The sequence below is a fragment of the Citrus sinensis genome, chromosome 6 (genome assembly GCF_022201045.2).
Source record: "Citrus sinensis cultivar Valencia sweet orange chromosome 6, DVS_A1.0, whole genome shotgun sequence".
NCBI lineage: Eukaryota > Viridiplantae > Streptophyta > Magnoliopsida > Sapindales > Rutaceae > Citrus > Citrus sinensis.
Genome location: NC_068561.1, coordinates 22732551 through 22746781, shown reverse-complemented (window position 1 = coordinate 22746781; position 14231 = coordinate 22732551). Strand labels below are relative to the sequence as shown.

Genomic DNA, 14231 nt, shown 5'->3' with positions numbered 1-14231 from the left:
CAATAGCACATGGCAGTTGAAGGAGAAATAAAAGAAAATTTGTTGGTGATGGGTCCAAGATTTGTCTAGTCCGTGCCGGAAAATATATTGGTGGCTCTAGCCGAAAGCAGTGTACAGCGTTGCTATCGAGCATCAATTAACCAATGTTGTGGGCATAAGATATGGGCATTTGCATTCGCATTCGCAAATTGGACGGGTATATGTTATTATGTTATAGGGATAAGAAGGGTAACATCATCGATCAAGCTTCAGGATAAAGTAAAGTATATGGGTGACTAAATACACTTGTGAGAATTACATGAAGAATAAAAAAAATTGATAACAGCTGGAACTAGCCAACTCCTGTACATACAAAATTGGGTTTTAAATTTTCTGTAATTGAGAAACAAAAAATGTACTATAATTAAAGAATACATATCACTTGTGTAGTCCTTTTCAGCAAAATTTACATGACAAACCGCGGATGATTTCAGTTTCCCCCGTAATCTTAATTCTCGCTTGAAGGTACAAGATTTTGATATTCAACTCCGTGTATCCTGGCACCAAAAAATGGTAGCAAACTAGTCGGTCGATGCAGGGATTCCGATGAAAGCAATTTCAGCATTCCTGATCTTCCATGGTATAAACAGGTATTTGCCAGTTCTTGGTGTTCTTCTTTGGATCATCAGTGAGGCTGAGATCGTTATCATCTTCCTTGTATGTTTTAATGAATGTTCTGGCTCCCACCAAGATAAGCCTCTCAACCATGAATAACTGATAGTTATTCTCAACCACAAGATCCAGGATGTCACTAAAGTTCGAGGAATATGCCAGGTTGTATCTGGAAAAGAAATATAAGGTCAAATTACCGATGGATGAAATTCTTGAACAATTTTCATTGTTAGTTTCAAGCCCTCATTGATATAAAAGCATGCTAAAAATATCTTTAGAAAGCAAAATGAAAGGCATCGAATACAAAATCAATGACCATCATATGCAAACTGTTGGAATCTAAAAGAAGTCTGAATAGTTGGCTTGCTACTCTATCATCTCACCATTGCCCTCACTACCACGACATCTAAGCTATATCATCAGAGAGACCCAACGTCTATACACTCGCACATATACATGCACAACCCTCTTTCTCCGTGACCACTACAACATCTCAGCTACCTCCATTTTCTCCACTGCTTCAACCATCAATACTACCCCATCACTAATATGGCAGTATGCCACTAACACTTGAATGTGCTTTGCCATTTTTCAGACAAAAAGAACCTTTCAGATCATGGTTGCTAAAGCCTATATGTACTGGTAGTAGTTAAAACATTACATGGATAACAGACAGCTTGATCCCCTCCACCCCTCATGCAGGAAAAATAGTCTCTCTTAATGCTATAAATATCCATCATCTAACTGTGAACCGAACATATAAAAGAAATAATCTGTACATGCTTCAGACATGTCTGATAAGAGAAAGTTTTTGCGTTCCCATAAGATAATAACTAGTTCTGCTTTGCATATAAATCATGATAGCTGAATTTCAAAAAACAGATACCATTTGTGCACTAGTACTTTTACCTGACAGCAAGTGAGGAGAAAAAACCAGGCGTCCTCTCATTTGAAGCAATAAAAAGAGTCCGTCCGGGTGGAACCCAGTTTTTTATCCTGCAAAGGATAGCCTCTGGACGCGTGTCCCTGTCCAGATGAGGAAATAGGCTCCTGTCAACCCCATACCTGTCCTTTCTGGTTTTTAATCTATCCCCTCTACGAACATGGATGGAATCATAATCAACAAGAAGCGCCTTTATCTGTGGATACAAAAATTTTCATGGCCTAAGTATTAGGTTGAAAGAGCATTATAAAGGATAGTCTTTCCTCAAACACGATAAACAGTAGCATATTAAGCAAGGAGAAACACAAAACTGCCAGAGCTTGCAAATATCAGTAGGAATTCCACGAACACTATAAACTGCAGTATGTTAAGCAAGCAAAGACACAAACTGCTGAACCTTGCAAATATTAATAAGAGTGTTTAAAGTAGTGTTTTACAGGTATACCTTAATTGGTTAATATTCTCTTAGTCAATTCATCGATAACAAATAAAACTCATCAATCTAAATTATGATAGATAGGCAAAGCGCCCTTATCTAAACTATCTGATGCAGGAAATCCATAAAGATAGCACTCACTTGATTTCGATTAACTAGTTTTGGATATAGTCGTGAGTTTATTTCCCAGCAAATAACTATAAGCATTACCTCTAGGACTGGTTTAATGGCCTATGGAATCATAAAAGAATGTACACACATCTTGACAAGCACTGACAACCCACAACATGTTTCCAAATTTAAGAAACTGCTTCAAATTGTAAAACAATTAGCCAATGTTTCTTTATATGACTAATAAGAAATGATCAGTAAATCCACTCCTCCATTTGAATATCGCAAATCATCTGCTCAATGAAGAACAAGGTTTAGAATTTAATAATATTAGCATTCTCTTTAACTCGTCCTGCTTCCTCCAATTCTCCCAAAGTTTTTCTTTTTCATTTTACTTCTTTTAGACAAATAGCTCTTTCAATTCCAACCAGTGGATGTCCTTGATTTAATCACATTAGAGCCATCACAGGCAAATAATCTTTTAACACAATTACAAATCACTTCTACCAGCAATGTTGTATCGTGCAACCTAAAGGGAACAATCTTATTTGTATCCACTTGTGCTGACCATCAACCCCGTCCTTTTTAACCACCACCTAGCCATCTTAGCAACCAAATATATATAGTCCTCATTAGCATCTGTTGGCTCATCATTGATCTAAAAGAGGATGAATCAAACCCAAACTTAGCACACCTCCTTCTAAAATTTTAGTATTCAAGATCCAAATGTTTGGCAAACTTGATTTATGCATGGTACAAAGGTTGGAGTATGAGTTCTAACCACCATTGTCGTCCCCCCACCCCAAAACATCTTCTTCTTCTTCTTCAAACATGTAAAATCAAAATCAAAGAAGATGAGTTAACTTCACTGACTACAAGCTTGCCACAAATATATTCAAATTACTAAAATACTTAAGTTATGAGTAATGCCTATAAAATGTAGCTGCATCTATGCATTAATTATCCTGCACCCAAGGAAACACATCAAGTTCCTTGCAGATCTGTTAGAACAGAACATGAAAAATAGACTGCACCATCCAGGAGACAATCAATAAATACTTTTCCCCCACTGAAAAAAGAACACTAATGGCATTGCAGAACAAACCTTATCTGCTGCATCTCTCAATTTTTCAGCTGCCATCGATGGGAGAAATGAATGTGGCAGCATTAAAGCACTATGGTTTTTCCGATCCTTGCATTCCATAAACCTGAATGATTACAAATATTTAGTGTCTCGCAAAGGTAGGATGATTCAATAATCTCAAACTGATCCATAAAAAACAGAAACAACAAGAATTTTCCACCAAGAAATAGTTATGTAAGACGAACAATGTCTTAAATTATTCAAATGGCACCACAAAAAATCAATTGCAACATAAGAATCCCAGTTCAAATTTGACTAGAATAATTCAAGACTCTTAAGCACTTCAAGCCAATAGTCAACTACACTAAGTAAAACCTTAAACGAGGCTCCACAGGTCACAATTATTTCAATCAATATTCAATTAAATTAATACATGAGAAAAGAAAAGGCATTAGGATGTCAGAATTAACTCTTAAAACGAGACCCAGAGGTCATACACAGGAAAAAGTTCCCACCGTATATCCACTTTCTCCAAATCATTTGTATACCCAGTCTATAATTAGTGAAATGCAAAAAAAGTCTTAACTCAAATAATTCTCAATGTAAATCATGTTATATGTAAAAAATATTCCACACCCTTTCCTTAAGTTTTCAGAATACTCTGAGAAAAACTATTTCTTTAAACTTGTCAAGACAAATTGCATTAACCCCAGAACCCAGCTGACCACCTCCCTCCTGTCCCTCCTTTCCGCCCTCTCTATTGGCACCTAATGGTAACAATCTCGGGTTCCGAGTCTCAAGTAGAAAATAAGTAAAGAACAAAACAAAATGGCAAAGAAAAGCCACCATAATAAAATTCACCAAATTACCACGACAGAGGGCTTGCAGTTCTGTTTATGAGCAAGAGATTTGAGTAGCGCCTATTATCATTGAGATTAACCCGACTAACTCCTTCAACATGAGCAACCCCTCTAGCTCCCAGCTTCATACTTGTCATCAGCACATGATACCAAATTTTTGAATTATCTAGAATTACTGGTACAGTTTCTGATATAAGCTCCAAATCGTACAGGGAATCCATAGCACAAGTAGTACCAGCCCACCTACGAAATAAAAAAAAAAAAAAAGCAAGTTTCACTTGTGTTAATTACCTGATCATTTTTTTTATTTTTGGAAACGTCCAAGAACAAGAAACAAAAAAAATTCAAAGATAACCCTAAAAGGAGATTCCTTTTGAAACAGCAACGCACAACCATCATGAAAATAATACAACAGGAAAATAGTTCCAGGAAATTACCTTTCCTCCGTATTTCCATCATCAGAACGGTGAAAGATTGCTTTCTCATTATGTATGGGATTGATGCACATCCTAGAAGGCATCACAAATGTTCTGCTAACAGTCAAAAGACAAATTAATATTAAAAAAAAATACAAGAAAACAACAACATTTTCTTTACAACACACAATCAACCATCCATCCATTGCACATATACATAGTGACAAACAAGCCTCAATACACCCCCATTTGAGTCATTACCATAACAATCTCATCCAAGATTCTGTCATTTAACAAGCGCACTACTAAATGAAGCAAAATGCATACAGCTACCTCATTTTTGGAGCAATTGCCAAGATCCCAATTTCAAAAAATTCTAATGAAACGAAATTTTTTAATTTTTTTAACATACCTGCCCAAAAACATGGCTTCTTCGAGCGCACACCGGAGGCTGGATTCTTGGTGACCGAGGCCCGCACATTTATCGCAATTCTTACCGGGACAGTCAATTCTGCTGCCCCAATACAAGTACTTATCGTGAAGAGTGTGATGCCTCTTGTGCTTGGGTTTCATCAGGTTTCTTATGGTCATTTTGGAGAACGAGAACCCGTTTGTTGAAAGCTGAGAGGAGTACACGCAGAGAAATACAATGGCGGATATGCAGATGAAGAGAATCAGAATTGGGGATCTGGCTGCCGTTTTTGCTTTTGGCCTCTGCGTTTTGTGAACTGTCGCCATTGAAGTTGCAGAAACAAGAACATGAAAGCGTTGGTTGAACAGGTATGATGCGATGCCTTTGACGAAGAAGGAAGAAAAAAGACGCTTTAGATTTGGGGCGTTTTGTGAGTTAGATCTTGCCAGGTCATCACATGGGGCCCTCAGATACTTGCCATGTCGGCACACGATATGGCCATGCAGCGCGACGTGGCAGTGATGTAAAATTCGTTTACTGTTTTGTTTTTCCCATTTTTTTCTCTTTAACAAGAACATAATTGACCTCTTCAATTTAATCATTAATTAATTAATCTAATCCTAATATGTAAGTTTTACTTTTGAGTGAAAATTGTCTTAAATAACTACTTTATTTGGCATAGTTGAGTGCTAGTTGTTGAAAGAAATTATTATTGTCTGTTGATATGTCATGTTGTAGAATTGATTTTTTACTTTTTCAATATTTAATGAAGAACTTTATGCACCATCCTATAAATTATCAACATAATTGTAATGCCCAATAACAGAAAGAGTATACGAAATTCATTTTTTTAAAAAAAGATTTTTAAGCCTTTTATTCTTTTGTTTTTAATTTTAAAAAATTAAGAGACTACTAGACTAGAGATATTGTAACCTCAAATATATTAGAATTTGGGTATAATAAAAAAATTTGTGATAAAGTATAAAGACTGCGTTTGGCACGCAAGATTAGATTAAACTAAATATCATGATTAGACTGAATTAATTTAGATTGTATTAAGTTGAATTATATAATACTATGTTAAGTATGGTACAATATTAGATTGGATAGTATAAATTATATTTAAATACAAAAAATATTTATGAATATTTAAGATTAATAATTAAAATTAATTTAAAGGTAATTAATTAGAAAATTAAATACATAGTAAATTTGTTATTGGACAGTCATAATCATAATAAATAAATATAAATTAATAAAACTATTTAATTATTTAATTAATTTTTATAAGATATTTTAGATATGTTTTATTTTATCAAAAGGTTAGCAAATAATATATATAAAATCACTTAATTACTTGTATTATTAATTTTCATGATTATTTTTAATATCGCATCAGTGATTATTAAATTTAATACAATCAATTATTGTAATAAATTATTAAATAGTTAATTTTATTGGAGTAAAAGTACTATTTTAATTAGATTATAAAAGTAAAATAAAAATAAATTTCAAGTAAATCATGAATAAAATAATTAATTAATTAATTAAATGTTAAGTGATAAATAAAAAATGGTGTTATATATGAAAGAAATAGTACAAATGAACAAATTTTTTTTTCTTATTCTAATCCCATCTAAACCCACTTATAAATTGAAATTGTTAATCTCATAATTTAAGGATTAAATTTAAATTTAACCCTCTCTAATCCAATCCAAACAAAGTTGCGAAACATAAAATAAAATATTTAATCTCAAAACTAATTTAATCCCACACTTAATCCTAAACTCTCGAACACAACCAAAGGTTACAGTCTACCAGCTCTAACACTTGTCAACAATATTTTTCAGTTCTTGTGGGACTCAAATCTATATGATTGAGCTCTAACACGTTGGACTCGAATCTATAATCTAATGCGCTCAATCATATACACATACGAAGAAAGTTTTGCAAGTCAAAATTATCTCATCAGATTAATTTTAATGAACTCGCATTGTTGCATGCAAATTTCATCGTATGTTTCCAATAAGCAAATTTTTATTAATGAATCATACATAACACATTAAAAAGTAAAACATAATAAATGTAAAGAAATGTCTTTACCTTGATTTTAATTTTAACTGATAAGCTCCTGATTCCAAGGCTTGATCGTGTAATTTTCAATTAACGTCCTTTAAATGATCACCCGAATTCAATTCTTGAGATGCAGAGGGCTGAAAATTTACTTAAGCTTTGCCCCCTACCTATTCTTAAAAAATAAAATTAAAGAAGTATAAGGTAAATCCAAGAAAAATTAAGGAGCCGAAAAAATTACCATGGAATAAATGTTCACCATAGATAGGGCACAAGAATAATTTATTATGAGAGACAGAGGCAAGGGGTACACCAGGGGATAAACCCCAAAGCCACAGAACTCACTCAAGTTTTAAGCTCTTTTCTACACTACATACATTTTGGCCCAACTACTCTTAATCTGTACAATCCTCTACTTTTCAATGACAACCACAAAACTAAATCCTTGAAACCAAAACCTCATATAATATGGGGAAGAAGACTAAGAAAAACTTTAGATGATGACTTGCCAAGGATGGCTTCACGAGTAATGCATGCCGATTGGCCGTACTTCTAACTTGAGGCACCCATTTCGACAATTGAGATGAATGCCGAGTTATTCAGGGTAGCTCTCAAGCTAGCCGGGCATGCATTTTGTCCCGTTGAGACGTTGGAGTGAGAAAGAAAGAAAAACAGTTTCTATTGTTCAAGCTTTCTGAAATGTGCGAGAGGAGACCCCATGTAGAAGTCTAACGAACCCCAAGAAACTAAGCTTGCCATCTGAGTGTCTTATCCAGTCTTGGAGAACAACGTGAACAGGTACTGATGGGCTGAGTCCCAGCTCCTGTAAGAAGTGAATTAATCAGATTTTAGACTACATAACAGGAGATATCATTTTCTTATATGTCTACATAAGTATCAGTCAGTATCTTCTGTATAGCATCAATGCCTGTGTAAAGAAATAAAGAGAGAGCATACCGAGGCAAGTTCTTCAATCATTATGGGTCTGTTGCCATCTTTATCAAATAAATCATAGGCATGTCTTGCATGTTGCTCCCAAGTCTCCATTCCTTCCAGCTGATGCACACTTATGGCAGCAGCACAAAATTCTTCAAAATCAAGTTTTCTATATTGGAGAGAACCAATCTGCAGCGTTTAAGACATTAAAATAAGCTCTTTTCTATCTATTTTTATCTTTGTAGTAGATCAATTTGAAGTTAACGAAAGTGGAAAGAGTCCTTACCATGTTAACATAGTCTAAAACCCGTGAGTCTTTCATTGCGTCAGTGGAGTTCTTCGACACTGCCTGTTAAGTCTGACACTGTTTAGATTGTCTAGAGAAAATACAGAAGATTCAAATGACAAGAGTATTAAAAGGATCTCACCATTTTATAGTTCTGCATAGAAATGAATCCATTCTTGTTTGGCGCCAATAACGTAAATTGTTCCCGGAGGTAAGCAAGCTGAGGCACTGTTAATGTCTTTGCAAGAGCCTGTCAGGATAGCATAACTTAACCAATTTATTTTCTCCCACATTTAAGCATCAAATTTTCCGACAAGGATACAAGTAAATCTAAAGAATTCAGACAATTAGCAGAAGTTTGGTTACTATAATCATGGCTACATGTTCACGCCAAACAATTTTTTTGTTTCTCACTCAGGATGATTGAATATGTTGATCTCAGTTTCAATGTCATCCCTTGATTTACCATTTCTGGCAATGGAATTACTGCTGTCTATTCAACTTTATCACAGATAGTCTTAGGTGGGCTGGGTGTACCACCTCAGTGTACTAAGGTGGTGCGACTGGCCCACCTGAGACTCACTTTATCGACACAGTCCAAATGTGCATCTTTTAACTTAACTAAGATGCGACAATAAGATGATCATTTCATGAAAACTTTTCCCCGTGTGTTGTGCCTACGTCAAAGTTACAAATATAGAAAACAGAATTAACCACTTTTTTCTCGTTTCCCAATATTTTTACTGTCTACTGAATATTGACACCTCGGGGTTGTCTCAAACCTATGTTTGGTTGGAGGAATAGCCGACTCACAGCAATTCCTATGTTTAGTTGATATTCTACTAGGAGTCAGCACTCTATTGGAATAAGGAGGAATCCTAGTTCCAGCCAACAAAGGTATTTGGATTTACGGGTCAAGAATCATTATTTCTTATCCTTACAAAATTTAAATTTCAACAGTAATCTCCTGTAAAAGAAGCTTTACTCTCCTGAAAAGGAAGCTTATGTAGCTATTTCATCTCAAATACATTAATATAAGAAATGTATTGGAAACAAAATTTTAGAAGGAATCAGGATTCCTAACCCATAGTTAGAATTGGAATTAAAATTTTCTAGTAGTCAGAAATTCCTGATTCCAAAGGAATCCTTATTCCTGGTAATATTATCAACCAAAAATTGGAATAGTCAAGGGAGTAGAAAGCAGATTCCATCTCCTTTCCATTTGATTCTACTAATCAAACATTATGGAATAAACTATAACTAAGGAATTGTGTTTAGACAGGTCTTTTGGTTATAAAGTGTTAGTGTGTAGACACACATACACACACAAATAAGATCAAAATTATAAATCAGTGGCAGATACAAGAGATATTTTAGGATTCAAACTTACCATATGTCAAAACATGAAAACAATACAACAGTAACAAATAGGGGCCATGAGTCACACTTACCCCCAGTGCTGCTTTACGTAGAGAAGACGAGCTAATATAAGCCTTTATGAGCTTGTATACAATCATATCTGATGGTATCTTCACATCATGAGAATTGGCCAGCCATGGATGACCTAAACAAAATATAACCAACAGTATCCATGAAAATTCCAAGAAATCTTTTGTCAAACAAGAATATAAATAACCATGTACTTATGGGGCTCAATACATGAAGAAGCAAGATAATCAAGCCACATTCTTAGTCTGTCTGCAATTAATACTTTTCTGTACCAAAAATGAACCACAAAAGATGGAATTCAAGTTGTCGACCGTCAAAGAGAGATTTCGTTACAAGTATGGATGATAACCCGTTGAACTGCAAATAAATGATTAAATCAGCGACTTACTCAGCGCCTGAGCAGCAGTTAGTCTCTTGCGGTAGTCCTTGTTTAATAATCTCTTCACAAAATCAATCGCCTCAGGGGATAAAGAAGGCCAAGGGGCTTCGTCAAAGCTTGGATCTGCTTTAAGGACAGCTCGAAAGATTCCAGATTCAGTTCTAGCCCAAAAAGGACGGCTTCCACATAACAGAATATAAGCAATGACACCAATACTCCACATGTCAGCTTCAGTGCCATATGATCGATGTAGTACTTCAGGAGCTACATAATATGCACTCCCTACTATGTCATTCAGCCTTTCATCTGAAACAGATTCCAATGGTCAAAAATCAATTTGCATTTTCAACATAAACTAGGAAGAAAGCATCAGGAAGTATTTCTGACCTGGCTTTACATAGTCAGAGAGTCCAAAATCAATGGCCTTCAGGGATGAATTCTCTTCCTTAGAAGTAAAAAGAAAATTCTATAACAGAAAAAAACATAATACAATAAGAAGAGGAAATCACAATGTGAGAGTAAATAAACTTGGATTGAAATTAAAAAGAAAAAGAAATGTGAAACTAAAACGAAGTCCTCAATAACTGCATCCAGCAATTGATCAAGAATATTAAGTGTGCCATAGGAAAACACAAGCAGTATCTAAGAAACACATAGCGAGACCCAGAAACGAAAGCACTGGAAGCACAGCAGTGCATATTAACTCTAAAATAATCCTTGTTAGCGTTGTTCAATGAAACCTTAATTTTACTCGATATATATTTTTACAATCAAACTGACATACAGGAAGCTAATCCAAAATTATTTGAATTTCTGAATTATCAAAAAGTTATAAATGATTATCTGCATGAGTTAATTACCTCTGGCTTGAGATCACGGTGGACCACACCTTGGAAATGACAAAACGCTACCACACTCAAAATTTGAACCATAACAATCTTTGCGTCTTCTTCTGAATATTTTCCACCCCTAGAGAACAAAAATGGAGAGTAAGTTAGTCAGAAGGTCGGCAAACGGGCCAGGGATTCACCATGAAGGGGAAAATAGACAAGAGATATGTGTACCTTGAAAGTATTCTATCCAATAGCTCGCCACCTTTGCACAATCTTGCAACATTAGATGGAGGGTAAGTCAGAACGTGAAGAACTTATGTCATAGCTTCCAATATTTTGCTTAAAAAATAATTGAAGTTTCTAAACATCCAATGGATCTTGGTCATGACTTTGGAAGAAAATAAACACATTGAGAGGCCAAAAAATACAAAGAAGAAAGGACAAACCAAATAAGTTAGCATATGCCACTTGAAAAGACTTATTTCCCCAGTTAATATTAAAAGCTTAAAGCTCAAATATTTTGACTGAGCAAAGACCATTTAGCCGGCGAATCTTCATTTCCAAGGAAGGAATATACAGACGAACAATATTTTTAACTAACTATGTCGAGTCAAATTCAGTCACAATCTAGTATGAATTATGGACTGTTGTATTTATCCGAGGGAGCCAAGAAACACAGACGTTTACGCAAGTCCTTGTATCAGAATCAAGAACCATTAAGACATAATAATAATAGAACAGCACAAGAGTCTATATTAAGAAAATGTTGAGGAAATTAGACTTACTCCATTACTATGTAAATGTTGTCATCATCTTCATAAGCATCATAGAACTGCACAAGGTTCTTATGCCCTGTAAGAGCTCGCAATATCTTCACTTCTCGTCTCACATCCTCGATGGCAATTGCAGTAGTCATCTGACAGATATTAACATATACTTCAATGCCTTCCTCAGTCAAACAAACAGACAACAGTACTCATCAAGAATGGTGAATTGGTGATTTTCATGCCTGGGATGATGAACCTGAAGGAAAATGACTCCAATCATCCTTTTCTTTGTCAACAAGTGAAGTTTAGCAATAGGAAGAAGATTACAAGGCCCTTACTGTGGGTTGGACCAGGTTATGATAGAATGACATAATCACTACTATATTTTTAATTTATTACTGCTTTTCAAAATAATCTAAGTCAAAAATTGAAGTCCAATCGTCACTAACTAATAGGGACCACCGAGGTTTATCAGCTGGATTGTTGACCACTGAGGTTCATCAGCTGGATCGTAGTCACATTGCAAGAAAGCATATGAATATCACGATGAAATAGAAAACCATTGATGAGCTTTAAATTAGTACAAAAATTGTTTCTTTCGTTACCCACAAGAGCAACACACTCACTGATTGCATCCAATATTTTAGCTGAATATAAATTTTTTTCTAGATGATGATATCCAATATTCCTTCATGGGTAACCCCGAATATAAAATATTTTCTAGATGATGATATCCAATATCACTTTTAAGGTAACCACCACTCCTTCCAACAATTCAAACAGGTAACGAAACGAAAAAAAAAATCAGACAATCGCAAAATATATTCAATCTCTAAAGATGCTCTAAATCAGCAAAAAAAAAAAAGTCCACAAAAATTTCACCGAAGGAACAAAACAAAGTTGAAGCTAAATCTAGTAAAGTTAAAGCACAAGTCCCAGCATAATATTTTGATCAAAAGTCCCCAATTACGCAATTCAATTGACAAATACATCTAGACATGAAGAGAACAGGCAATTAAAGCTGCAAAACAAAATGTCAAGCTAAAAGAAAATTCAACAATGCTTTTGCATTTTTAAACAAACAAACATACCCAGAACCACAAAGATCAAAATAATTAATTAAACGATAAGAAAATCTTTAAAAAGAACAGGGACCTTAGACTTAGGAATAACTTTGACAGCCACATCCTGGCCTTTCAAACTTCCTTTTTTAGCCTTGGCAGAGCAAGTATATCCAAAATGCCCACGCCCCACTTCTTCTCCAAGCTCATAATGAGCAACGAACTGCTTTGAAAATCCAAAATTCTTATCCAAACCAATATCACTTTCATTTCCTTCAGGAATTGAGGCCTCATTAGGCTTCACAGAACCATGCCTCCTTGCAAGCAATGAACGGATATGCTTTGCAGGCGAAGGAGGAGGAAATGGGCGCTTGAAAAAGCGCAAAGGAGTTGAATTTACACTTGGTATTGCTGGTGAGTTCTTGAAGAGACTTGGTAGTGGACTTGGGCTGTAAAATGGAAAATTTGATGTTTTTGATTTCTGGGAATTTGGCTGAGGTTCGTTTTCATAAGGGAGTGCTTCGTTTTGTGATCTGTTTTGTGAGTTTTCAACTGGTTTTCCATGACAGAGTCCCATGTTAACAGAGAACTGTAGCTATAAGAAACTCAAGGATCCTCGACAAAAGTTAACAACTTTAAGTATTTTGATCAAAGAAACTACAAGAAAAACAAAGAAAGTAAAAGAAATTTATACCGTAGTAGTAGCAGCAAGAAAAAAAATGAACTCCCCCAACAAAGAAAATTTGCTTCTTCTTGAGTTATTTTACAGTTTGATGAGCAGAACACAGAAAAGATCATCACTGTAAAATCCCCAAGAAGATCAAATTCAAAGCAAAAAAAGAAAGAGAGAACCCAGATGAGAAAATTACTTAAAAACTAAAGCAACTCTACTTTACTAATCAAATAAACAAGAAGGCAATTTGGTAGAGGCAAGAGAAGAGAATGATAGGAAACAAAGCAAGAAAATTTACTCAAAGACGAAGGAAAGAATAGAATGAGAGGCAAAAGAACAGGGGAAAGAAAAAGGAAAAGAGTAAAAAAAAAAAAATTAAAATGAAAGAATAAAAGAAAAAGAAAGGTAAAGATGCTAAGCAGAGGCAACAAGAAAAGGAGTTAAAGAAAAGAAAAGAAGCAACAATGCTTCTTTATTTCTGCTTTTTGTAAGCTTTTTTTGTGAATGGGTTTGTTATGCGTGTTGTGTGTGGAAATATCAATTTGTTTTGCTAGAGAGAAGGAGATGAATTATGAATGGATGGTTCATGGTTGGGTTGAATGTCATCTCTCTAATAATTAATGGAAGTGGGGTTGTATTTTGGATCCTTCCAGCCTGTCTTTTTATTGAATCACGAAAAAATAATACGCATACACATATATTGAGATAAAAATGAATGAATATGAGCAAAATTTTAATTGCATGTATGTATGTATCTGTTTGTGTGAACATTGTAAGCACTTAAAGAAACTGAAGCTTCCAAGTTCCAACTATTTGTGTGACTGTCCTTGTTTGTGAGTGTTCCTTTGACCTGCTTTTGTT

The 14231-nt window shown here is 34.9% G+C and overlaps 2 protein-coding genes across 3 annotated transcripts; both read right to left on the bottom strand.

Moving 5' to 3' along the window:
• Window positions 1–294: 294 nt before the first annotated feature.
• Window positions 295–5317, bottom strand: LOC102612379 (uncharacterized). 2 transcript variants are annotated; one of them, XM_006482006.4, is made up of 7 exons: window positions 4914–5317; window positions 4523–4615; window positions 4095–4328; window positions 3247–3349; window positions 2923–2964; window positions 1561–1790; window positions 295–820 (listed from the first exon to the last, which is right to left on the bottom strand). In XM_006482006.4, the coding sequence occupies exons 1-7, from the start codon at window positions 5237–5239 to the stop codon at window positions 598–600; spliced, it is 1251 nt and encodes a 416-aa protein (XP_006482069.1). In that variant the 5' UTR covers window positions 5240–5317; the 3' UTR covers window positions 295–597. The 2 variants fall into 2 exon arrangements, with proteins under 2 accessions (XP_006482069.1, XP_015386942.1); XM_015531456.3 differs by lacking the exon at window positions 2923–2964 and having other exon boundaries at window positions 4914–5316.
• A 1934-nt stretch (window positions 5318–7251) lies between these two features.
• LOC102612077 (CDPK-related kinase 7) lies at window positions 7252–13961 on the bottom strand. The gene is made up of 11 exons (XM_006482005.4): window positions 12792–13961; window positions 11655–11785; window positions 11101–11142; window positions 10897–11005; window positions 10424–10502; window positions 10046–10342; window positions 9660–9772; window positions 8351–8458; window positions 8209–8271; window positions 7944–8111; window positions 7252–7809 (listed from the first exon to the last, which is right to left on the bottom strand). Exons 1-11 carry the CDS (start codon window positions 13272–13274, stop codon window positions 7672–7674), a joined length of 1731 nt encoding a protein of 576 aa, XP_006482068.1. The 5' UTR covers window positions 13275–13961; the 3' UTR covers window positions 7252–7671.
• Window positions 13962–14231: the final 270 nt, after the last annotated feature.

Excerpts from the sequence above, each read along its gene's own strand:
- LOC102612379 (XM_006482006.4), bottom strand. The coding sequence starts at position 5,239 with ATGGCGACAGTTCACAAAACGCAGAGGCCAAAAGCAAAAACGGCAGCC. Across the intron at positions 3,350-4,094 it reads ACTGCAAGCCCTCTGTCGTG|GTTTATGGAATGCAAGGATC; the intron begins GTAATTTGGTGA and ends GTAATCATTCAG. Across the intron at positions 2,965-3,246 it reads TGAGAGATGCAGCAGATAAG|AAGAAGAAGAAGATGTTTTG; the intron begins GTTTGTTCTGCA and ends ACATGTTTGAAG.
- LOC102612077 (XM_006482005.4), bottom strand. The coding sequence starts at position 13,274 with ATGGGACTCTGTCATGGAAAACCAGTTGAAAACTCACAAAACAGATCA. Across the intron at positions 9,773-10,045 it reads AACTGCTGCTCAGGCGCTGA|GTCATCCATGGCTGGCCAAT; the intron begins GTAAGTCGCTGA and ends TATTTTGTTTAG. Across the intron at positions 8,112-8,208 it reads TTTTAGACTATGTTAACATG|ATTGGTTCTCTCCAATATAG; the intron begins GTAAGGACTCTT and ends TAAACGCTGCAG.